This window comes from Malurus melanocephalus, unplaced genomic scaffold, assembly GCF_030028575.1.
Source record: "Malurus melanocephalus ecotype Western Australia unplaced genomic scaffold, MMel_1.1 scaffold_0, whole genome shotgun sequence".
Classification (NCBI taxonomy): domain Eukaryota; kingdom Metazoa; phylum Chordata; class Aves; order Passeriformes; family Maluridae; genus Malurus; species Malurus melanocephalus.
The window spans coordinates 1675386-1702327 of NW_026623232.1; the positions used below are offsets into that span (position 1 = coordinate 1675386).

General features: G+C 34.4%; 1 protein-coding gene across 4 annotated transcripts in view; it reads left to right on the forward strand.

Annotated features, from left to right (window-relative positions):
• Positions 1–26223, forward strand: part of ARHGAP5 (Rho GTPase activating protein 5) — a 44276-nt gene extending 18053 nt beyond the window's left edge. For 2 of the 4 annotated variants that reach the window (XM_057389820.1, XM_057389911.1), the window contains 5 exons: positions 5676–5823; positions 17353–17430; positions 18294–18425; positions 20036–20141; positions 24705–26223. In XM_057389820.1, coding sequence (XP_057245803.1) covers positions 5676–5823; positions 17353–17430; positions 18294–18425; positions 20036–20141; positions 24705–25035 — 795 coding nt within the window. In that variant the 3' untranslated portion in view covers positions 25036–26223. Of the gene's footprint in view, positions 1–5675; positions 5824–17352; positions 17431–18293; positions 18426–20035; positions 20142–24704 lie in introns of those variants that run through there. The other 2 variants (XM_057389991.1, XM_057390077.1) reach the window with 2 other exon arrangements.
• Positions 26224–26942: the final 719 nt, after the last annotated feature.

Sequence of the window (26942 nt, forward strand, 5' to 3'; positions counted from 1 at the left end):
CATGACTATATGTTCTGAGAAATTTATTGTATGGCCTTGCATATGCTATTGACAAGTGGACTGTTGAACTTTTTCTGGTAGGGATGAATATGAAGAGAATTACAGAGAAGAAAGCAAGCAGACTGGCTTCAGTCGCAGGACTTTTTAGCCACRTTCATATGTTGTGTGTGCACACTGATCTTGAAATATTTCAAGTGCATGTTGTTCAATATTTGAAGTACATGTTGTGTGCAAGTATTTGTTAAGCTATAGTGGCCTTTTTTCTTCCTCTACAGAACTTCTGTAAAAGTTGCACCTTGTCCTTTCTGCCATTACTAAACAAAATAGGTCTCAGATTTAAGGCATTTTCCAGATTAAATTCTCCCCTATATTGACATGGTTTCTGTGTTTCATTATTTMTTTCCATCATGTCAAGTTCACAAACTTAGAGGAACTAAGTGCAGAGTAAAATGTTAAAATGCAGCTTTGTCAGCTCTTCCTTTTTTGCCAAGGTAGACCTCTCCAGCCACAATGTATGCTGACTCATCTCCATGTCTTTATCAAAAATTGGAAGTGGGAATTACAAGTAGATGCTTGTCTCAATGAGAATTTTTRACACTAATGTCTAGTATAAACATTATTGGTGTTGGTACACATGAAAGGCAGCAGCCTTGCAAGCTTTATCATAAATGATTTTTGTTGTCAGTTTATCTTGATGAGTTTGGAGATACAAAACAATAGAAACTGCAGAGAGTTTCAGGTCATGAAAGGGCATGAACATTCCTAGAGGAAAAGGATCTTGCTGAAGGAAGCCTTCTAAAATATTCTAATGTCACACCTCATGTTTGTGGAGTAACCTTAAAGCTGCAACTGATACAGTTTATGCATTACTATAAGTCACAAAACACAGTAGTCCTTGGCTTTCCATTGTTCTCACTGTGTAAACAAGCCCAATATAAATACTGTGAAAAGCTATTCATTATCTACTACTATTATTATATTTTAAGAATTGTTACTACTGCTTAGAATAATAGCAACTTGTTTTTGACCCTTGTCTTAATTTAGTAATTCCAKCTACAGCAAGAAGTCTGCCTCATGTGGAAACATGGAGCTATTCCATACAGTGACAATTAATAAACTTATTATTTGTTTTTACAATGGAATTGATGAGTATTAAAAMTTTACCCGCCTACTTTTGGAGTTGTTATCTTTGTGAACACTTTGAGATATGTTTAGTGTCTTAATTTAGGCTGTTTTTTCTTTTCTACTCATACAGARTATAGTTTTTTAGGTTTTTATCCTCCACAGTAAATTTTTGCWAAGGAAAAGGCAGAGCCTTATCTTGAATTTTTTTTTTTTGTCAGTCAGCTGTAACTAAAGAGGTCTTGTAAACAATATAGTAAATTAGCTGCTCACTGGTAATTCTTTGCCATGCCATTGTTGAAACCTGAAAAAGTTTCAATAATTACGTTCTTTGACCGGTGGTCAGTACTTTGATTATTCAAGGTCTGACTTTAATTTTTTGTGGGTGGAATTTCCATCTGTATCTCTAAATTGAATCTGAGAAAGAGGGTTTTTCTGCCATGTAACTGTTTGCAAACAGTACTTGTTGCTTCCAAAGAAGATTGTAAATTACTTCTTTCCATTTTCCTTTATATCAARATGATTGTAAGATACCTTTTACTTTAAATGAATCTGAAAACTTTTCACAGTATTTCATTATGGAAAATCATCTAGTGTCTTGATGAATTCTCACATACTCTGTTTAGAACATGATATAGGTGGTAAGTTTGTAATCAATTTTTCTAACAAGCTTAACTTGTTCCCTGCCATTATAATTCCAAAACTATGTGAAATTTTACATATTTTACAACTATTTTTAGAACATTTTAAAAACAATTTTAAAACTAATAACTGAAGTAGTATGAGGAGCTGTAGAGCCCATGTGTGTTGATCTCAGTTTTAGTAAGACTGTTGTAAACATGTGAGCAATGGGAGATCAACTTAGAATTTTATTCAGCTGTTCTTGTGTAAATTCGGTGGTTTAATTTAGCAAAATACTGTCTACTTCAGACTGGAATGTGCAGTGAATTTTCTTTTTCTCCTGGGGAATATAAGAAATATCAGAATCTGTACTTTCAGGTTTCATCTGTTCAAATTTAACGGTCTTAATATGCGTATTTAGAACCATATGCCTTCTTGAGCCTCWGTAGTTTAAAACAGTATAATAAGCTGGAATTCTAAAAATGGCAGAAGACATGAAGGGAAGAAAGAGCATGTTAGGGACAATGATCTGCATTATTCATATATGATATAGTGTCTAAGAGCTGGCTATGAATTAGAGGTTGCAAATACTTTATTAAGCCTGTAAAATGAAAGCGGTTCATGGTGCGTGGTTTTATGAGTTATTTTACTAGTCCTGAAAATACTGACTTTGCCTTCTGTGACCCTAGGGCTGACTGCAGAAGAAGCAGACAGAAAATTTGCTGCATCAAAAATAGTAGTGAAGTCTGTTGGTGGTAGAGAAGTGGCTGAATTTCTCCTTTAATAAATTGTTGATGGTAGTTCTGGTAGGAGGGAGAAAAAGCCTATCTGGAACAGAGGGGGCTTGCTGGAGTAAGCAGCCTATCCATAAAGGGGTTTGATAGGTTTTTGGCAATTTTTAGTTTTCTAAGTTAATTTTAAAAAGTTGTATTTAAGTGCATCGTACTCTGCAACTTCAGCTGGCTGAAGTCTTATCCTAGTTTCTCTCTAGATCATGAATRCTGCTTAGCTGGTTCTCCAGTACCTGCAGTCTAGAGGGTTAAGCCTGAGTGTTTTTTACATCTGTATTTTCAAAGTTTTATGTTCTTTGTAATATTTCTGGTTTTGAAATCAAGAATTGGATWCTGTGCCCTGATAGAATATGTTTTTGTGTTTACCTTGTCTTACATTAAGAGGACTTTAGCTAATCTTTTGCAACATGTATTTTGGTGATAGAACTACTGCAAAATTAGCAATACTACAAGTAAATTGCCAAACAGGTTTGGAATTCTCAGAGTTGAAATGCTTTCCTGCCGAAATACATAAGGATCAGTTGGAGGTTTRGCATTAACCCCTGTTAGAGTATGAAAAGTTTTCTTTGGCAAGAAGCAAGTGGTGAAACCCATGCTGAAAGCTCAGCATAAGTTCAGGAAGCAATTATACAGAGCCCCACAGATGTATATGAAAACTAAGGATTTCAGCTTTATGGTCTTAGGCTTGTGTTTTAATTACTAATATGAAAACAGTGATATGTGAAACAACGAACCTTTTACTAGGTTGAAGTACAAAACTTTTGTGCTGGTGGTTCTTTAACCATTTTGTGCTGGTTGTCTTTAACTTGGTGCCTGTTTTTTATGATGGTGTAGAAGAAACATACAGAATTGGTTTTGGCTGTGCCTAGATTAGTACTTGCTGCATGCAGTATTATGTGACTGCTGCATTATGGGGASTAGGTGTATTGAGGAGAATGAACTAAAAATACCTGGGGTGAAATCATAATCGCTGCCAAAATCTAGGAATTTTGAAATTTTTCACCTTACTCRGGTTCTGTTTAACTAAATGAATAATTAAGTGTTTGACAGTTTCTGTTTATTGTTTCATTAGAAATACTTTAAAAGTTAATTCTAGGAATAAAAAAATATGGTAGTCACTGTCTTGACTAGTAAATCTAAAAGTTCCATTCTGTTTCTCATGGATCAGGAAAAATGCTGTTTTTTCAGAGTGGGGAACAGGGATTAAAGAAAAGCTTTCACTAAGACTACTTTTGATAGAAATAAAACCCATATTTTTCTCCCTGAAGTCAGTCRGTCTTTTGGCAGAGATCTTTTGCACAGTATACCTTTTTGTTCAGGACAAGTTCTCCACTTTAGAAATCTAGATTGACAACTTAAGGAAAGTATGGAAGTCTAAAATCAGGAAATAGTACGTTGGTTTTCTTAAATTCTTTAAAATTTTGGGTTTCAATTTACAGAACTGTTTTTTGCAAAGATCGTGTAGATAGTGTTATTTGCAGGAGGATTTGATTTATGCTGTCAGTGGAGAGTTTATGCACTCATACCCCAAAAGAAAGGAAAATTGTGAGAGAGCTATTTTAATAAATATTGTACAGGACAGATACAAAATACATGATGATACATAATGAGAAATAGCTGATAAACCTGTTGTAACTGCTTTGTGAAATTGTAATTTCATGTTTATGGAATAGTTTTGCAGTGATCATCTCTTCTACTCTGCCTTTAGACCAGTTTGCAAAGAACTTCAGGGTTGGGGTTTTTTCTTCCCTTTTTATTCTTTTATTCTTTATGCTTCATTAAGTTCTTTAGACAAATTCTCACTTTCCAAATAGGAAATTAAACTGTTTTCAGGTAAAGAGTTGATATAAGAAACCTTTCTGCATTTCTGACTGTGTAATGGCAAACATGATATAGCAGTCCCTTGCAGCCTTTCTCCTAAAAGCAGGACAATGATTAGAAAAGAGCATTCTTTTCTCCAGTTTKGTAGATGTATCTGATACTTCATCCTGTGTCCAGATATTCTACACAGATAATATTTATAGTTTTCATAACATTTCTGTAGAATCCTAGTTTAATATTCCCTTTACCCAATTGCTTTCCAAGAGACACAAAGTCTTCTGTCTTGTTGAGCTAAAAGACACATTCTCTTYATTTATTCTGTGATGATGGAGATTTGCACTGAACACCTTGGGAAAAAAAATGGAATTGTTTTTGCTTTCTTTGCTGTCTTAATATATGTATCTAAAATGATCTTTCATTTAACATTTGACAAAGATGTTTTCACTGAGTTTTATACATTGTTTAGCTTCAACTTGGCCCTTTTAGCTGTTGGTCATCTGAAGTGGTTGCTGCCTGAGTATTTTGGATGTAATTTATATTTTCATCAACATTCAGAGATGAATCATGATATCTGATACAATACAATCCTTGTAATCATCCAATGCTGATTTTTCAGTTCCACTGATAAAAGTCCTTCTCAGTGGAAAAAAAAAAAAAAAAGGCAGCAAGAAAACTCCGTATGAAACTCATCATCTTAGAGTTGATTGTGTGCAAACCTCCTTTTGGCTAAAAATCCTGTGCCTGCAACAAAGCAGTCATGCTTCATAGGAGTGCCTGCAACTTTGACTTCAAGAYTGATTGATTGTTAGTCATTCTCCATCATCATGTTTCTTGTATAGTTGCAATATAAAGATTATTTAGTATATTTAAATATATGCAGAAGACACCAACTTTGTTTAAGTGATATGAAGCCATAGTTTTATCCTGACAATTTCTAAAGAAGGTTCAGATGTGATTCATGTGAGCAGTGCCGAAAGTTGCTAAGTAAAGACTTGTCACAGCACTCTAAACAAGTAGTGTCTTTATTTCTGTTCCTGTGGTCTTTCGGTTACTGAAACATCAGATCATCCTGTTCCTAATGTAATACAGAAAGAATCAAAACTTTTAGAAGTTGTTTGAGTGCTTTGTATCTAATGTATAATGACTTTATAAGTTAAATACTGTRTAGTTTTAAAAGTACTTTTTTATTCATTCAGTTTGCCCTAGAGAAATTTTAATGTCTGATAGATGTGTGGTCTGGTTGTGTTTACTGAATGATTGAAATATGAGTTGATTAAAATGTTACTTGAATATTACTTAAATAACTCTGTTTTGTTGTAGCCGAAAAAGAAAACTAAGACATTCAATCCTCCAATCCGTAGAAACTGGGAAAGTAATTACTTTGGGATGCCCCTACAGGATTTGGTTACAGCTGAGAAACCAATACCTCTGTTTGTTGAAAAATGTGTGCAATTCATTGAAGATACAGGTAAGATAGGAGGACTGTTAGAGGAAAGACTTTCCCATTTTGCATAATGAGTAAAGCCTCTCATTTTCTGTTTTGAAGTACTTTTAGAATTTCATCCTAGAAATAAATAATTGTGATCTAGGAACATTTAAAAAGTAGAATGTGTTTTCTAAATTGTATGTTTAATATGTGATGGTCTTTTGACTTTATTTATACCAATAATTACTTTTTGACAAATGTTCGAAGTTTAACATGTACCCTGTAATTAAAAAAACTTGTCATTTGACATTAGAAAGTGATACATTTAACCCAATGGCATTCCAATCTTACATCTCTCACTATTGCCACTGTGTTTCATTTCATATATTTAAAAGCTCTGGAAGCCACCTTTTCCAGTTATAGAAAACAGGTACTTGAAATGGCTTYTGACTTGGCATGATTAGTCAGCTTGCTTTTTTGATTTTAAAGGTGACCTTAGTTTTGCATTTTAACTTGTTACAGAGACAGAAACATTTATTTTCTAAATACTGTGTAATTCTCCTTGAAAATGTTAAGCTATTTAAATGTAATTTCCCAGTTGAATGTAAAATATTAACATATATGTGTTTACACTAGAGTGAAATTTCACAGTATGGTTTTCTCTGTCTCCTTTCTCCCTGGCTTCCTGCTTGTGTCTTTGTSCCTGCTTTCAGCCTATTTACTGTGTGACCTTGAGGCAGTAGGATGATTTTGCTGGTCCAAGAGAAGACTACAGTTAGGAGTGGGGATTGKTTTTGAGGTTTAGTAGTGACCTGTGGTTGGGTTTTGTTTGGGATTATGGGGGGATTTCGTTAGTTTGTTTTTAAAGACTGTGAGCACTTGTTTTCAGTTAGTGTATAGATTCTGCTTGCTCTGAAGTTTCATAAATGCTATATTGCTATGGTTGAAGTAAATGACAGTGTGACTGCGCTGAAACATGTGCAGGACCATCTTTTGATGCATGTCTGCAATTGGATGTTGTTTAGTGTAAGATAAACGGGCTTTTTTTTCTACATTTGCTTAGATCTTTAACACAATTTTGGCTGTGAAATGACAGTAGCAGTTTTAGCTAGAGTAAAGCTGAAGGGTTTTCTTCCTTACAGTGAAATTSAGTTTTTCTGCCATCTATAAGATAGTGTTTCCAAAAGAAATGCCACAGGTGGTAAGCCTAATAGCTGTTTTTGAAGACTTACATATTACATTATTGCAATAAGAAAAAATGAGGTGAAACCTTAGGCACTGATCTTTTTGTGATCAGAAATATTAGTATAAATCTATTTTTAATCTTTTTATGGATTAAAGGTAAGAGCTGTATTTTCTTCCCTCTTGCTTTTACTTTTTCCACCTCACTCAGTTAAAAAAGGTGAAGGAGGAAGAAGGGCGAGGAGTAATAGAGTGGCACAGGCAGTTTAATATATATATATGTTGTGTTTACAGTTTTCCATAACAAAAAAAAATCCCAACCCAAAATAAACGAGAGTAACCTTTGGGTGAGTCACTGTYGGAATTGCTGTTCTTTTAAAGTGGCTACATACAGCTACTGCAATCTAGCTGTAGGAAACAGACATTCACCAGTATTGAAGACCAATTTCAAGAGTTTGTAGAGTCTATCCATTACTTAATTTGAGCATGTTTCACTTTTTAAGATACTTTCAAACAACAAAATTGTAAATCCAGTTCTAAAGAAAATTTTATTTGCTTAAAAGTATTGTCGTCTTTGTGGTAAACTTWAAAAAAAAAGTATTTCTCCCAAAGAATTTTCCCCAGTTTATGGGGTGAGAAGGAGAACTATAATACTGTGGGAACATTATTTGTCTTTTCTTTCCTCATAATTATCAAACCAGCAAAGCAGCCAAAAGATTTAGCACTTYTGTTCTCGTGACCTGTCTTTGAAAAATGTTTGGTTAAGCTGCTCTGTGTTCAAAATGTAGGATCTCCTCAAAAGTGGCAACTCAGAAGGCATAAATTTTCTGTTAGCTGAGTATATATTAATTCATCCTGGGATTCTGCTATTCAGTTGGAGAATTTTGTTTCTGGCCATAAATGTAAGCTGGACAAACATTGTTTTTATTGTATATATGCATTGTGTTATGCATACTTTGTGACTGTCAAGACAGTAGTTGKCGTGCTAGTTTTGTTAACTTTGAACAAAAACTCTCCTTTTGATTTATATTACAATTTTCATTCTCTTACTCTCGATTCTGTGTAAGCAGTTTTGGGTGCTCTTTTCAGCATCCCTACTTGCCTGTGGGAGTTCTGTTTTTGGTGTGTATTATTTTGTGTATTATTATTATTTTATTGGATTAATATGCTGTAGGTATTTGAGTTTGAAGCATGATTCTGATAGAATGTGTTGTTGCCTGTGAGAGAGGAGGATGTTCACTTGCATTGCCTTCAAGTCCTGTACAGAGATAGACTCACATCATTGGCTTTGGRACTGTTGGAGAAAATTCCACAAATGCAGTTTTGGAGATTATCAGTCTGCACAAGGCAAATCAGGACCTGTTGGCTCCAGGCTGGCATTCAGAATGGTACCATTCCTATATCATAAGCCAGGTTGGCCCTGGGGAGCCATTCAGTACTCATCTTTTTCTTGGCCAGTCAGCCTGCTGTCACTATGAAYTGCACTGAATACCAGTGTTTATTATCACTGTCTTTTTAATCAAGAAGTGCAGTCTTTTTCAACTCTGCWAATCTGAATATTTCTCTTGCGGAGGATGTAATTGTTTATCTTTTCCTCTTAAGGTACTTTCCTGGAGTTCAAGTCCTTCCTGTGTAATTTGGATTATGGTTGGATTTGTAAAGATGTGWTTCATTTTGATTTGAAGGGCTAATCTTAATTTTTTATGTTCTTTCTTTCTGTCTCATGAAATTATACAAGAAAATGCTTTGAAACTGCTCATATAAATTCTGACTGAGGCTAGAARGTATGCAGTGTGAAAAACAGTTTTCTCTTTCAGATGCCTAGATGAGACAATAGTACCATGTCTTTGAAGATTCTTACTTCACCATAAACGTTAAAGAATTGAGCACATGTAGAAAATAGCGTTAGATTTTTGTTTTACCGTAATGTTGTTGAATATCCTCATCAGGAAAAAATGTGTGTATCAGTAGAAGAGTGACAGTTTGGAAAAACTAAATAAATTTAGGAGCTTGAAAGTTCTAACCTTCTATAAATTAACAGATTTTTCTTCTGAAGAAGCCATGTTGCTCCTGGATAGGTAAAGGGAGATCTGGTAAAGATACAGGATCCAAATCTGTACCTACAGGTTATTCTTTAATATTTTATTTAATTCTCTGTGTTTCTTTAATGCTCTTTAATATTAATAATTCATTGTGTTCCACTTCAGTATTTTTCAACAAAAAGCTTTATACTGAATTGGTTTAGCTTTATGGAGCCAACCAGTTAGTTTTGATATACAATATAGGGCTTTAATCCCTTTGTAATCTTTYTGATAGTGTTGGAAGCAGAATCTGGGGGGCAAAGTGATTAATACCTGAGTACATCTAAAGGTGGTGAGCTGTAAATATGTGTCAGGACCTCCATTTCACGGTCACTGGTACTGAGAATACGAAGCAGCAATAGTGCATAATACTTGGTCTTGTTGGAATCACAATATCATGTGGAAAATCTTAAATTTTATACCACTGTCACTTCTGGATAAGGAATGAGGAAAGATGTGAAAAATACTATAAACAAACTTTGCTTTTGTGTTTCTACATTGTCCACGATTATAGGAAAGCCTTTAATTTTTGAATTAATTGTAATTATAACAGTATGAATAATATTTTGGTTGGTTGGCAGAGCTATTTTTTGGTTCACTGAACAAGATGATCAAAAGATTTTTTTTTTTATTCTTTCAGGTAAGTAATTTGCCAGTGGTGAATTACCAAGTTTTGTACTAGACATCTTGTTATACATGTATGTCTTCAGAAAAACTGATTTTTGGTAAAGATATTGTGATTTTATCTGTAACATTTTACAGACTATATGAACACTTTTCTGTCACTAGTGACATATATGATATTTGTATGCTTTTACCTCTGTCACATCCTTTGCAAATCAGTTTGTAACATGCCCATGAGGGTAGCTATTTCAATTGAGTCTTTGTCATTGCTAGCTATTTTTGGTTATGGGCTTCCAAAAGAGTATTTTGATGATACAGTTGTTCTGGTGTGTTTTTTGCTTTCTCCTRATGGAGTGAAGAGAATTTCATTTTGGGAAAAATATCTGTTGAATGCCCAATTGTAAGTGTARAAAGTGTACATGTTTATGGCAAGTTTGTAGCTTGAGTGTTTTGTTAGTAACATTTGTGTACTGTTAGTAACTGTTTGTGTACTATCCACACCTACTGTTGTAATTATTTTTAACTTTCCCAGACTCAAAATAATTCAGGCGAGATGACTTATGCTAACTGATACTATTAGCATATGAGAGTTTTTWAAAAAATTCTCTTTCTTTTGCATTTTGAGTTTACTTTTTATATTTGTTCGTGCATTGGTGCAAAGTTTGATATCGGTTAAATTTCATTTTGTAAGGGAGGAGACATAGGAGACATAAAATTAACATTACAAATACTAGCAATTTTGCCCTTTAGTAGGTATAGTTCTTGATATTCAAATGTAATATCAATATTTTAATGTTTTTTTTCTCTGAGCTTTCAAATGTTTTAAAAWTTTTTAAAGGATATTGCTATCTATGTGCTTCATTGACCAGATTATAAATTTTAGATTCCATACTTCATAGAAAAGTGATAACATTAATGGAGTGTTAATTGTACATGAAATGATTGAGCAAAGAGAMGCTTATTAGAATAATTTGTATTTTAAATTTATTTACTCATTTTTTGTGAGACAAGGAATGGAATAAGGAGGAAGGAATTTGGCAGAGCTGGTGTCACTTAATATCTCACATGATTCCTATGTGAGAGCTATAAATGAAATTAAAAATGGTATACTTGGTATATGTACAATAATTACTGCTTTTTGATGTTGAGACCTTTTTTGTAATGCTGCTAAATTTACAGTTTTGGAGGTAATTCAAGTAAAAGAATATTGCCTTCTTCAAATTTCCTTCAAACCTCGGTTACRCCCAGGCCTGTTATGCTGACTCTGCTGTGAGGCCTGATTTTTACTCTGAAAGTATAGATAAGGCAGAGTTTGTCTCTAGAGAATTAGGTTTGAATAGAAATAAGCAAAGAAAATGAGTCAACAGTGCTTGCTGTGGTAAAAAAGGCAGGTAAATCATTGAAATATATTYCTGGTGGCTGGAAAATCCAGAAATTCAAGATTGATTCCCTCTTTTATTTAAGGTTCTTGGGAGAGCTAGAGGTTTTTTAGGAGCCTGTGCTGTTGGACAGAGAGAAGAACTGGACAGCCCCTTGGCCTGGTGTATGAGAGCTGGCATCCTCAGCATATTTTCACAGGAAACAGCCTGAATATAATATAATATATGTATAGTAACCAGAAAGATTCTCTCCGCTGTATGCTTCTGTCACTTTTCATTCTGGGCACTTGTCAGATGTATCCGAATGAGTTGGAGTTCACTGTTTTGAAAAGCTGTATCAGCAAAAATGGTAAAAGTCCTGCTGTGTAGTATTACAGCTGGTAAACTAAGGGTCAGATATGTGCTAAAACAAGTGCAAGGCATGGTGCAGGAGCAAGGGGACGACAGTGATTTGATGAGGCAGGGAGTTAGATCATCTTTTTCGGTCATATTGTTCATTTAAGATAACCCAACTGCCCATGAAGCTTTGTATTCAGCAAAAAAATGCACACAGGCCGGGACTGTTACTCTTGATTCTGGATAGGCACAGTAACAATATAATTTGTACCCTCACCAGGTTGGTGAGTGATTCTAGAGTGGGTGGTGTGGTTGATATATTTAAGACCAGGGCTTCTGCTCACGGGAATGTAGACAAGCTGGAGGAATGGGATAGTAGGAACCTGAAAGAATTCAGTGAGGACAAATGCCATGCCCTGGAATTGCAAGGATTAAGCCCACACAGAAGAACATGCTGAGAACTTAATTGGCTCCATATCAGTACTAATGAAAAGGATCTTGCCATCATGGTGGAGAATAGGCTGATCATGCCTTCTGTGTTGGACTGTTCCAGTAGAGATCTAGGCACTACAGCGTTGGAAATGGTTACTGATTTTTGCTCTGCACTTGTTGGACATCATCTGAAACACTGCAAGAAAGATGTTRACAAACTTGCATCTAGCAAAAGAGGGTCAGGGGCTGGAATTCATCATCTATGGGTTTGTTCAGCTTGGAGAGAGAGAGGCCGAAGAAGTACCCAGGAGTGGCTTCCCATACCTRTGAGGAGGTTATGCAAGGTGCAGCCGGGCTAAAGAACTGAAGTACAGTGTCATTTAACGTATGACGTTAGAAAGAAGGGGAATCCTTTTGCTCTGAAGATTGTTAGCACTGGTTCAGGTTACCCAGACATATTGTGGGATATCTTGGAAATATTCAGGGAAAGTTTAGATAAACATCTGAATCTAAATTCAGTGRTGACCATTGTCTGATTAGGAGGTTGCACTAGATGATCTTCTGAGAATTCCTTCTGTGATCACTTCAAAAGTGGCATAGAATAGGTTTCAGTAGTTAGGAGACTATACATCAGTTTGTGTTTTGTTTAACTTTGGAATTAATCAACAGAAAGGAAACAAACTCCAGAAGGTAAAACGGGCCTCAGTCATTTTTCCTAATGGAAGACTGACTACCAGATGGGGGAAGAGCACATGCATTAGTTTAGTAGTGTGAGAGAATCACTAAAARACTGTAAACAAATATGTTTTGAAATACTCATAAAACACATATAGTGCACTTAAGTTTTATTGCTAATGAGGTATCTCTTCAAAGGAAACATCATGGGAGTAATGTAAAGAATTCCTAAACAATGCAGATAGGACCAAGATGTCAGGGTATGTAGGATAATTATGCTGCTCCACTTATTCCCTCAGCATTTTCTAGACCCAAAATGACCAAACAGCCTATACGCCTGGAAAACTAGCGTGCTTTGGTTGTCACCCATTTTTAATGAAGCAAAGAATACACCTACCTTTTCTAGGCATGTTTGTAATGTCATATTAACTGTAGTCTTGTATTCTTTTTTTGAAATGAACAGGCCATAAAATGTATGCTTGAGTGACACTTGATAAAATGATTGAGACCTTGTTTAATAATCTGTTACTGWAAATTATGGAAATGTTAATTCATCTTTGGAGAATTTCCTCTTATATGAGTCTTTCTAAAAGTACTGGTTATTTCCTTACACTGCTTATTGTTTATTAAACATTTCAATATGCTATAAATTATTTKATTGCAGGAAGCCCTAAGACATTTTTGGTTCTGGTTTTCAGTATGTGAGTTAAATGTCATGGTTCTTTAAATGTCAGTATTGATACATTCAGATAAGGACACATTAAGTGTGCTTTATGTAAGTAAAGTTAGTCCTTTATTCTTACTTAGAATTTGACTTTGCTCTGTAATTACATACATTTTAGGTGTACACAGAAATTACTGTTTTGGATCAGTGAACTGGCAGTTCCTTTAGTCTTGTGTAGTAGCATATGGGTTGAAAAGAGGTACACCAGATCAATCTGTGGAATAAAATTAGAGAAATATATAGATCACAGGGTTTACAAAGCTAAGTGTGGGAATGATAGATGCAGCTATTGTAGTGGAGAGAATGAGTACAGAARAGTTCCATTGGCCACTGTAGAGGGAGGAATTGAACTAGGGAGAGACAGACTTGCTGTGATAGTGGCATGTACTCTTGAGTCACAGACAGAACATGATAGCAGAATCTGGCTGTTGATGTTAGCAGACACTCTGACTCTGCAGCAGTCTAAATGTTAGTATAGCTGTTGTCACTTGGGAAAAGGTTTGAAATCATCATAGACAGCTCTCTGAAAACTAACACTCTCTGTACTTGTTATCAAGCAAGCAAAAAAACCAAAAAAATTTGAGAGTAAGTGGAGGAAGAAAATACTATTACATAATGCCATGCTATACACACAGTTTGGATACTAGTTGCAATTTGGTTTAGCCTTTCTGTAAATAGGAAAGAATTGGGAAAGATCATACATACGACACTAGTAGTAACTCTTGGATAAAGACAGACTGAATTGATTAGCTTAGAACATTTCTGAGGAGGAGAAATTACATAAATTAAAAAAAGAAAAGGTTCTGGGAAAGTATAGAGAAGTTACTACTTCTTTTGAAGAAAAAAAAWTTACGAAAACTTCAAGTACTGAGCAAAAACTCATTGTGCTTTCATAATGTACATTCAGAATGACAAAGCTGCATTCACCATGGTGTAAAGACCACAAGTAAATGACTTGAAGGGATTTGGGTGAATTAGTGAAGGATAAATCCACAAGTGGCTATTACAACACCTTATGCAAAAGCCTGTGTAAGCCACCATCTGCAGGAAGCTGGGAGGATATGCCACAAAAAGATTGCTGCTAAATTGTGTTTTTTTCCTCTCCTATCCTTTCTACATCTCTCCTCAAGCATATACTACTTAGTGTAGTATATGGTATGGAAAGTGRATATTATACCAGATAGACTTCGGTTTTCCTTTGTGCTGAAGTTAATACATTTCGTGGAGGAACCAAGAGTTGTGGAAATATGTTGGAGCCTAAGAATGGAAGTGTCCTACAGACTGATTATGCATATAGGTGCAGATCARCCTTGCTTATTTTCTCTGAAATGCTGTGAACCCCATGTGGTGCATTTCCAAATAGATGGCATGGAGCCCTGGTCACAACTGGCAACGGAAAAGAAGGTGCAAGAGAATTTATTAGGCCGTAGGAGGTACTTTGAGAAAAGAGTAGTCGAGGCAAAGGGGTTGTGCACTGTCTTGAAATAAATACAGGTTATTGTGACATGAGGTAAGGAGGACCTAATTATTTAAACCTATAGGTGTTGCAAAGCTGACAAGACAGAGAAGCAAATACATCATATGATTCTGATACATATTACAGCAGCAATTGTGTAAGGATAAGTTGAAAATTACGRCTGGCCTGGAATGCAAGGAGGGTAAGAACGTAGAAAAAAAATCTGAAAAATCAAGGTGCTTGCAGATGAAGGAACAGAATTTTTAAAAAGCTGTCAGAAAAAAAGAAATGTTGAGTGCTGGCTATCTCTCCCTCTCTCATTATAGATATACATTATAGATATRCAAGACACTCTAAAACTAGAATGTCTGATACTTGATGGATATCTTGATATACAAAGCATTGGAGAGACCTGGCTGCATAATAGAAAGCAACRGAGAATTTGAGCATTACTTAAACAATACTTTCAGTCTTCTAGCTGAGTGTATACACACAAACAGATTAAACTTGTCTCCTTCTGTGCCTTAGAGAAAATGTAATGACAATTGACCAACCATTTCATGAAGTGTGACTTCCTAGAATATACACAAGCAAGAAAGATTATTGCCTTGAGGAATTCAGAAGAGAAATTTATTTAACTTAATCCAGAATTGAAGCACTTCACTATTTTTGGAAGATGCCTAAATTCAGTAGGCATCTCCTTGTTTAACCTGAAAATTTTCTGAAGTGCTGTAAGTTGTCTTTTTATGTTTCTTAGAGGTGTAGCCCAGATACCACACTAGAGCACATGTCTGTAGAGCAGCCAGTTTAAATATTCAGGTTTTATACACTCCTGCAAAATAGTGACTGGGTCAGACTTCTCAGAAACTGCTATTGCTATTGCACATTCAATTTCTGTTGTGCAGAAGGAAATTGAATAGTAATTGGATAAAACAATATCCTCAGGCTGTAGGACCTCCAACTGAGCATTCTCCCATACTAGACAAAGTGAATCTTGATTGTAGCTTGTTCTTATCTACCAGTGGTCTTTTGTATTTATTTACAGCTTCTGGAAGAGGAATGCAAAATGTTTCTGGCAGTCATCACAGGTAGCACATTAGGGGCATTTTTTTAAAGACATGTTTGAAACCCCTTTCAGATATGGAAACCATTGAATCATTGAAACCACTTGGTGCTCTGTGCCCCCAGATTATACCTTCTGGTGGTGTTTTAGGATACAAGTGAACAAGGCTCAGGTTTTTTTAAAGGATTGTTCAGGTGTGTATTTACAAGAGGAATACTCTTGGCTATGGAATTGGAAAGCTAAATGATAGCCATGAAAGTTTATAGAAGAAATGGTTACTAAAATAGCCTTGATGCAGCCTGTAAAGGGGCATGTGAGTTCTTAATGCATTAAGAAGGAAATAATGAGTTAGAAGAGTCATATGAAATTGTTATAAATTTCTGTATAAACCACTCAAGTGCTTTCTGTACTTTGGACATTGTAACAGAATTCTTAATGTTTCTTGGTAACTTAAAAGGCACAGGTGGATTGTGGTGTGACAGGGCGGTTAAGTATTGATCTGATGATCTAAAATGCATTCAGTTCTTGGCCTGTGATGGCAAAAGGCCAAGAGATTTCATAAAGTATGAAACCTGTGGATTTTTTAATAAAACCATGTAGTGTTACAGAGATGTAGCATATAGATTATTTTTTACCCATAAAGGTAACTTGGAGAATTATGAAACTATAAACTGTTTATATTCCTTAATAGGTTTTAAATTAACAAAGAAAAATATCTTGGGTAATGGTGTGTTTGTTAGGATGGACTCTTTCATTCAGTGAGTCACTTCAGGCATGAAAGATAGCAATGTGCTAGGATGCCTAACCAATGGAGTGGAGTGTACAAATGTGCTTGTGTGCATAATTATAGTGTACTTTTAAATGTTTACCTTGAAAGACTGTTGGAGTTACGACTACTCTGTAATGTATAGKGAAACAAAGTAATAGTAAGAAGCTCGGGGAACCTCTGCTTCATAACACCTTTTTCCTTTTCCCCTTTTCCCCCATCCCTTAAAGGAAGACTTGTAAAGGATGTGATAATTTACCTTTGATAAGAAGTGAGAAGAAATGGATTCAAAGTTTATGAAATATATATGGTAAAAGGGAAAGCACGTTGGAGGATTAAGTTCTTATCACATACAGGAATGTGTTACACCATGATTCAAAGATCAGGATTCAGTTACAAATGCTTGATTTTTTTTTTCTGCAGAGTATTTTTAGGGTGTTGTTGCCTGCCATAGTTGTTAAGCCCAAACTGTGAAGACAGTTTTTAAAAATACGTGTTGTGGGTACCACAGAATTTACGTTTCTTATTATTAAAAAAAGGTGCAAATAACAAGACTCTAATAGAGATCAGTAAGAGAATAATTTTGGATACATTATTCAACAAATATCTGCAGAGTCTTGTTATCCTACAGTGTAATTTCCTCCGATTCATATTAAATGGAATAGTGGACTCAATAGATAACTGACATATTGTGTTTTGGTAGTCCTCTGTCACTATAATGGTTAATGTGTTTACTTTTTAGACACTTAAGAATTGTATTGCTACTTTTGTTTTCTGATTTAGTAGTTAAAAGTGGTTCTGCTTTACCCAATAGCGTATAAACTTGCTTTTAATATTTATTTTTCCTCCTAAGGATTATGTACTGAAGGCCTGTACCGTGTTAGTGGGAATAAAACAGATCAAGACAACATTCAAAAACAGTTTGATCAAGGTAATCAGAGATTTTCTTTGAAGTCAAAACAGAACCTGRATTCTCCATGGATTTATCACAGTGGACTGCACTTTAAAAGGATTGCACTTTCATATCAACTTCCGTAGCACTGAGTGTTTAATGCTTGGGTGGGTTGTAGTGGTATAGTCCAAGTTACTACCAGGGAAGCTCCCAGKATGGGAGGGGAGTCTTGTTGCAGCTGGTTTAAGTACTGTTAAAATATTATCTAGGTGGTATTTTAAGGTTTGAAAGAGTTTAACTGCTGTCTTAGCTGCTCCTTGTGTTAACAGTTCAGCAGTCCTAGGTATTTAAGGCATTCACTTCTGCTTCTTATCCCCCACAAATAGTAATTCTAGATCCTTTACTGAAAGCTCTCTTGAATAGTATGCATTAACAATTAAGCCTTGATAATTTCTAATATAGTCTTTGTCATTGTAGAATATAGTGAAATATGATTGGTAGGTTAGGCTGTTCACTCTGTCTTTATATTTCAAAATGAAAACACTTAGTAAAAATTATTGGATATTAATCATGAAGTTGAGCCTGTGAAAAATAGTAAAATACCTTCTAGATGCTCAAGAAAATAAATATACTGGTTTATTTATCCTGACTCTGCTGTTGAGCCACGTTTTGGGAAATAAAATTTAATACTGTTAGATTTTCTTATATTTTATTTCTTATCAGTCAGTATGATAGCAGCTTATTAACAGGCTCACCTTTTTGTTCATTGTTTAATAATCATTTGGTAGAATTTTAGTTTTCAGTGTTTTGAATAAATTCTCATGTTCATAAAGTCATATAAGGAATGATGACAGTAGGTTTTACTTACACTGCTATTTAATTTTTTAAATTTTTTTTTGCAGATCATAATATCAGTCTAGAGTCAATGGGCGTAACAGTGAATGCAGTGGCTGGGGCTCTTAAAGCTTTTTTTGCAGATCTGCCAGATCCATTAGTTCCTTATTCTTTGCATCAAGAGTTGTTAGAAACATCAAGTAAGTAATAAACAACCTTTTCTTGTTGTAATTATGTTATTTTCATTGCCCTTATTGCTATTTTTACTTCATTGCAAGTTGGAAGGACTATCTGCATTGAGTATTTTTTAAATTGCTTAGGCGCATGCATTTTTAATATTTTTTACATTAGAAAAACTGTATGTTGAAACAAATGCATTTTTTTTGTGAATAAGTGTATGGCTTATTTCTCCTTTTCGTGGAAAATTTATTTGGGAGAAATCTACTTTTTTGCCTTATTTTGTTAAGTGATGAAAATGATGAAAGCTTTTGGAGAGGCTTTGCAGTTGTTAATGGGAAAATCCCCTTGAATTCATGAAACCTTACATTCAGAGTAGGCTTTAAAAATCAGACGCATCTAAGGGATATTATGGTAATTCCCTAATTCTGTTAGATGTTTTTCAAATTATTTTTGAACTCTTATAAGGTGCTTAGCTTTGTTTGCCTTACARATATTTTTCAGATGTTTCATAGATTCCTGCCTTTGAAATTAGTGTCTCTTGTAATGGTAGCAAGCTGTTTCAGAAAATGACCACTACACTTTTTTACAGAATATGACTYTGACACATGAATTCTAAAGTATTTTGTATTCAAAACATGGAAACACAAATGTAAACCTAAGGCTTGGGCCTAGACTTGATTAACATATAGTCCATTAGAAATTTTGTGTTTTCTGATGATATCTGCAGATGCCTATTTCTGGTATTTCTGCTGTACTTTTCAGGCATATTGCTTGTTGAATGACTTTGGTTTTATTTTTTCTTAGAAGTATAACAGTTAAATTCCAGTCACAACATAAAATAGCTTAGAATATGAATGGAATTACTATTTTAAAATGCCATTAATACTGCTTTAAATTTATATTTGGGATATACTGCCTGCATTTAACATTTTTTCGATGATATGAGGGTAGATCAAGGTTCTTTTTAGCAATGCAGTCAACTAATAAAAGTGAAATTGTATTTCTTTATATTGTATTCATCATGGATTAAAGGTGTATTCTGTAGAATATATGGATCCACAGCATTAGCAGAAGTATATTCTGTAGCRTATATGGATCCAAAGCATTAGTTGCTGGGTTTTGTAAAATAAAAATTTGTATTCCTTTCCTACATGTTGGTTATTTCCTRTTTGAAGGATGCATTGGGCCTGTGAAAAATCCTAGTTTTATTWAAACAGTATATTTAGAATGGCTGCACCAGCCCTATTTGTAGTTTTTTTATTGCTTGAATAACTGTGAAGTTTAAATTATTCTCATGTGAATGTCTTTCTGTCATAACATTTTGCAAGCAGAGGAAACTCTTACAAGAAATGGCCCTGTCACATTGTTATTGTACAAGGCTACAGTAAGCTATTCAAATAATTATTTGATGAACACAAATAATTCCACTTGAATTTAGAAAAATATTTTTGTGCTTAGTTGAACTCAGTAATAAAAMAATTACTCTATGAAAATAGGAATTATATTAAATATTTTGTCACGTGATATTTCTCTTGTGGGTATCTTACCATTATGTTAGGAGAAAGACTTAGCAACGCTTCATTCAGTATGTCTTTGTGGATGTGTCAGAAAATGTCACTTATTTCTATAGAAATCATGGATAAGACAGAACGGCTACACGAGTTAAAAGAAATTGTGAAGAAATTCCATCCAGTGAACTATGATGTCTTCAGATACATAATAACACATCTAAACAGGTTTAGTATATTTCAATTTTGTTAAAGTTGTAACAATTGCAAAAATGATTGTGTTTGTAAGAATGAATTACCTACTAGAATTGAAAAGGTGGAAAGAGACAATAGGAATTAGTTGATTAATAAAGCCTTGTAGATACGTTTCTCATATTTTATTGACATACATTTATCTGTCATTATTGCTACTATGAAGTTAAAAGAGTAACTACTGTGTATAACATAAGCTTGAAAGAATAACTGCACCTAATAATAACTATGCACCTAATTGTAACTATTACAGATCCTCCCCCCCCGGAAATAACAGCTATTAAAATTATAGACTAATCTAGGTTTTAAGGAATTCGAGTCATTTGGCCTAAACACCCTCCTCCCCCTCTCTTCCTCCTGCCAAAACAGGACTTCAAAATTTAGAGCCTAAACTCTGTGCTGAATAATAAAATGTAGAACAAAGCTGTAAGTAACAGTAAATTGGTTACACTTGCTGCTTATATTTTCCTCTTGCATAGAAATCKGATGTTTTGATCTTTAAAAGTTATTTCTATGTTTACTAAAATGGTATTAATAGATGTATATCACATCATAATTTGAGCCTTTATGTGTACAATATTCAGTTGTAAAAAAAAAGTCCAGCTTGCTTGTGCTTCTTATTCAGCTWAAATKAAATTATTCTCTGAAATCCACAGAKGAGATTAACTATATTAAAAAAATATGTGAAAGCTAAAGTAACCTTTTTTTTGACACAATTGTTTATCCATTAGTCTGTCACTTAAAGATTAGCTAGTGATTTTTTTTCTGCATTTTTAGACAGAATCGCTGAATTGTTGAGGTTATAAGGGATCTTTGGAGATGGTTTTGTTCAACCCCATAGCTTTGACAGAGTCAATTACAACAAATTGCCCAGGATAGTGTCCAGTTAGGTTTTCAGTAACTCTAAGAAGTCAGACTCCACAGTCTCTCAGAACAACCTGTTTCAGTGCTTAGTCACCCYCACAGAAAAGAACGGTTTTCCCACACTAAGAGAATTTCCTGTGGGTGTTTGTGCCTTTTGCCTCTTGTCCTATCACTGAATACCACTCAGAAGAATCACAATCTCCTTTACACACTCTTATCAGATGTTTGAAACCAGTGGTAAGACTTCCCCTGAGCTTTTCTAAGCTAACCAATCTTAACACTCTTAGCTTTTTCTCATTTGAGAGATATTTGATCTCTTAATGATCTTTTTCTTTATGTCCCTTCGTTGGGCCCACTCCAGTGTGTTCACATATCTGTTGTGCTGGGGAGCCCAGAGCTGGGTCCCAGACACCAGTGGGAGTGCTTTACAGTGCTGAGTGAAGGGGAAAGATCACCTCTCTAGACCTGCTGGCAGCACTCCTRTTGCAGCTTAGGGTGCTGTTGGCCTTCTTTGCCACAGAGTCACCTGGCTGACTCATGCTTGTTTTCCACCAAGACTTTCTTGCTTCTTTCTCTGCAACATTACTTTTCAGCCAGAAAATTTTGTGTAYAGACACACACACRCRTACRTTTTTAGACATACATATATATCTCTATATATCTGTATCTCTAAAAATAACCTTAGGACAATTGTTCTGGACTACTATCTGTGTGTCTGTTTCTGCAGGTGTTTGTAATGTRCTAACTGGGCATGTAGTACAGGGGTAGAAATAAGAACCTTTAATTTCCCTTCTTAGTCAACAGGGAGAATGTAGCTACTCTCTACTGCAGTTTGGAGGGAATCTTCTCTTTTCATGGAACGTGTAAGATTTTGGAATTTATGTACCTACTTTTACACATCTCTCCATCACGTATGCAACTTGTTTAACYTTTATAATGTTATCCATTTTCTTTTTCAGGGAAATTGATTAATTTTTCCATTACAGTGTTGTCCAATACAAATTCAGCCCTAAAATACATAAAACCATATCAATGAACAAATAACCATATTACAGAATTTCAAGATGTACTTGCAAATATCTAAAGTAAAACGAAGCATCTCAGACTTGACAGAGTTGTTAGTTACCTGAAATGTTTTGTTAGTTCTCAATTGACCAGATAGGAATTTTTGTAGAAGAATGGCAGTCTTGGAATTGTCTTTATTTGGTCACCTATTTGCATAGCACAGCTCAATGTACACTGTCAAGTAGTTGGATTGCTGCAAGTAAAAGAGCTAAACATAATTCTAAAAATTCCTGAATAGGTCCTAATGCATGCATATGTACAAACAAGCRAAACATATTAATAATGGAATTTTTTGAAGAACGTAAGTGATGTACACTGGCCTTTGCTTTCTGATCTRATCCTCTGTTAATGATAAGTGATTTACATTACAGTTTGCTAGTAAAATGATCTTAAGAAAGAAAGGCTCTAATTTTTGGTGTCATTTGCAGTGTCAGGTAGTTGCATTCCATTCAACAAGAAAACTGCTCGGTTGTAAGCAATTGCATATGTAGGAAGAGGTGGATACAGCTGTGTACAGGATCTTAAAGGCAACTTGCATCTAATTTCTTGACAGTCTGTATTTATTTTAAGAGATTAATTTGGGGTAAATTGCTGCTGGTGTATAATTAAAATGGAAGTGTTGTTTGCCAAATGAATTGTTTATTTAGTGAAGTAAAGCAGTCTTCTACATGATGAAAGAGTTCTCATCACAAGCTAATGTTTAGTTGCTTTGTTTTTACATCCTGTGTCATTATAGTAAAATATGTGCTATTGTTGTGTAGTTAGTAATGGTTGGTGATTGATAYTATTTTGGTGGGTCCACCAAGACCAAGACCTGGTTATTGAAACAAAAAATACAAGTATTATCTACATTGTAAAAATACAAGACCAGTAACCATGAGATCTAATAAATGGCAACAGTGAGATGAATTTTTCATTAGTGTTATAAGCTCCTCTCCAAGCATTTCAGGTAATTGTGGTTAACTGTAAGCAGAATTTAGCTTTTAAAGCAGTTGGAACAGGATAGTGTTGGATTGGCATTGGCTTTTTTTGATGCTGGTTGTGTTTTCACTCATGTTCTTTGTAATAAGACCCTTTATACATAGGGACTAATATGGTACAATATACTTCTGAAATCTGGGAAAACACCAGTGTACAGCTTTTAAAGTCTGATCAGAGCAGGTTTGTAGTCTGAAGTTACTGAGATTTGGCAGTGGAGGAAGTGGGCAGGATCAAGAGAGACAGTTGTCATTTTTCATTTTGAGTGAACTTAGAAGAAGGTAAATGAGCATTTGATGAGCACTTAGAAGAAGATTTTAAAGTAGTTTGGGAAAGTTTGGTAGGACACAGYGTACAGGTTGGTAGGGTTTTGTTTACTCTTACAAAGTACAAAAGTAAAGTTGAAGCAYGGAGAGAATGCAGTTGATGGTTCATTTTGTTTAATCTGGTTGTGAGCTGTTATTGGGGAAGAGGTGCAGTGCCTTTCTTTTCTTGTTTCCTCTAACCATAGGTTCCCAGTGCTTCATTTATTGGTCTAATGATTGTACAGATACAGCATGTTAATAATAATGCTAAGCAAAATGCAGCTTACATTTATTCTTTGATCTGTAAATGAATTTAAAATGCGATTTTTTTAGCAAAGATATTATGAATATTACTGCCACTCAGAAATAGTATCCAAATGTCCTTTGGACCAAACTTACTCAAAACAGATTGAGAGGCAGTATTTGTGTACCTTCACACTATTTTTTTATACTTTATAGTTACCATTATACATGCATTGTAAATGAGTGAAAATATTTTCTTATAGCATTAAATCTAGTATTTAACGTGGCTTTCACAGCTTTTGAATCTATGGACTACAGCCAGCTGTCAGAAATCCATGTAGGCTGCTCTTGTTAATCATCAAAATTGTAACTGACAAATTTCTGAAGTTTTATTTTCTGTTTATTTCTACAGGACAATTGTAGCTCTGCTACCTTTGTGATGTCTACTGTAGTATAGGAAATGCATGTTCCCAGCTGGGTGCATATCTTCRGTGTTTGTTAGATGTAGCATGTTAACATATGATTTTTCATGTATCTCTCAGTAATTACTTCTAGATTCAATTGTGATGTCCATTTAGAATGCAGAAGAAATTTTAGAAAACAAAATATCCTGGCTCTTTCTAGCCTATTACTGTGAAAAGCATTTTGTTTTTTTCTGAGTAGGCATTTACTTGTRGATGATAAGTTTAGTAATAGGGTGGCTTGTTATTCTTTGGAGGTTTGGTTGTTTTGTTTGTTTTTTTGTAGTAGTGTTGCAATAATGAATTCCAATGAAGAACCTATTTCAGTTTRTTTATTATTGTCAGTTCAAAATGCTGGTGCAATGTTGAATTTCTTTCTTAATTAAAAGCTTAATCAGATTTATATTAGTTAACTGTCCAAATCTGGAAGCGACATGGTTTCTAAATTTTCTTCTGCATAATCRCATAAAATATTCAAGGACAATTATTTTAATGGATTGCTGGAGGAAAGGAGCAAAAATCTTGAGATAGTAATAATGCCTACAGTTAGAGTGCTATGAGAATATTTYTAGTTGATTGCATACTGGTTTTAATTCACTCTGTGCATATCATTCTCATTTCAGGGTTAGTCAGCATTGTAAGACCAACTTTATGACTGCTGATAACTTATCGATTTGTTTCTGGCCTACTTTGATGAGACCTGATTTTGAAAACAGAGAGTTTCTTTCTACCACCAAAATCCACCAATCAGTTATAGAGACCTTCATTCAACAATGTCAATTTTTCTTTTACAACGGGGAGATTGTAGAAGCACCCAACCCAGTGGCTTGTCAGCCACCRCCTTCCAACCCAGTGCAGATGGTGGAACCCATGGTACCCCTGCAGCTGCCACCCCCGCTGCAGCCTCAGCTGATCCAGTCGCAGTTACCAGCAGACCCTCTTGGTATYATATAGATGGAAGATGATTGCAGGCAGCCTGGCGCTGGACAGTAGAGACAAGCTATAGACATGCATGTTTCAGGATACAGTAATGTACTTCATATTTATGAGAAATAATTCCCATCCAGCTGATTGGACATCTTTTTGTTATATCCCGTACTGTGTTCCTCATTTGTACACGCTGCAGATAAAAACTATGTGATAAGCATGACTGGAGAGGTTTAATTTTTAAAAGCAAAAATAGCTATAAAGTACAAAGCTGCTGCTGCATGATACCTTATTGCAATCACTATATCATTCCTGTGACGGTTTGTCACAATATATTGTGAATAAAATTTTTCTATAGAAATTTAATGATTAAAAAAAATTACATTTATGAAACATTCAATGCTTACAGCCTGCTTTATGGCTGGTTTTTGTTATTTAACATGCTATTTTTGGCAATTTTCTTCACATTCAAGCATTCTGTGTAAACAACTAGAGCCCAACTATAGTTTATTTTGTAATCTCCTGGCTACTTATGTGACTTTATGCTTAGGGTGGTTTATGAAAGAATGCAAAATGCACTGTTGAGAATTTTACGATCCCTCGCCATCCATCTTTACTTATAAGTAAACCTGTGGACAGTTTAAGGGTGGGTGAACTTGCTTATTATTTCTTACAGCACAATACCAAGGACATGCTTGTTGTAAAAGTGAGTTTCCAATATTGTACAAAAATTTTGATGTTGCCTACTTATTTCTTTATGTTCCATTACTGAACTAAACATTTTGTAAAACTGTTAATTCTGTAAACAGCTGCATGTTTAAAAGATCATTGATGGTCTTGTAAACTTAATCTAATATATTTTAGATATTTTAATTTTTCCCACTTGGGAATACATGTAGTGTTTAGAAAATAGTTCATGACATTTTCATATAAGGTTATATAACTTTTCATACATAAACATGACTTTTGTTGTAGTAAAATTCTCTAAACCAAACAATGTTTTAATCTAGGACTTCAATTAATCTATTCTTTAAATCTATTTTTATGTGACCCTCTAAAGATATACAAAAATGCATTGCTAATACATAGCAATAAATACTTTGGGTACTGACAATTAACCTCTTTAGAGTGTGTATATATAAAATCACATAAACTTGTATTCATATTTTTTTCCTGTGGTATGTTGTACTAAAATTTCAAATTACTCTTTTTTTTTTTTTTCCTGTGGTATGTTGTACTAAAATTTCAAATTACTCTTTTTTTTTCACTGTATTTTTAAATTATCTTTTTTTTTTCTKTTTCATTTATTTTACTTTTATATTGGTACCAGTTTTGCTGTAAAAGAATGCTGCTTAATTTAAACAAATCTTTTGGTTAAATATTTTGATAGTGGTAAAAAAATTAGAAGGTTACAAATTGTAGCAAAGGGGAGACCATAGATAAACACTACCTGTGAGACTTTTCATAGCAGCTTTTTTTCTTTCATGCTCAAAATGTACCTTTTTAGGTCTGCAAAGAAGAAAGTTTTGGCTCATTCAGCTGCTAGAATGTTTTGTGTAGTTTAAAAAAAAAGCTTTATGATGGTCACTGTTGTAATCTTCACTTATAACAAGATTTAAGATCGTCTTGTATGTATTATAGTAAATAGATGATTTTGAGAATTAAGGCTTTTATTAAGAGATTGATTTGCTCCATTTTCCCAAAATAAAAATTGCCTTTCCCACTTATGTCCTAGGTATTGTACTTCTAATGACTTGGATTATCATTCTAGATTACTATGATACCATAAACCCGGCTGCTGTTTGAAGTACATGTATATTATAAATTATCTTGATATTGTGTTATATTCTTGCAAGTAATTATCTTTTTTAAGAAAACATAAAAAAGAAAAGTCAACCCTATTCCTATTGCAAAGCACACAGGAATTAATAGTA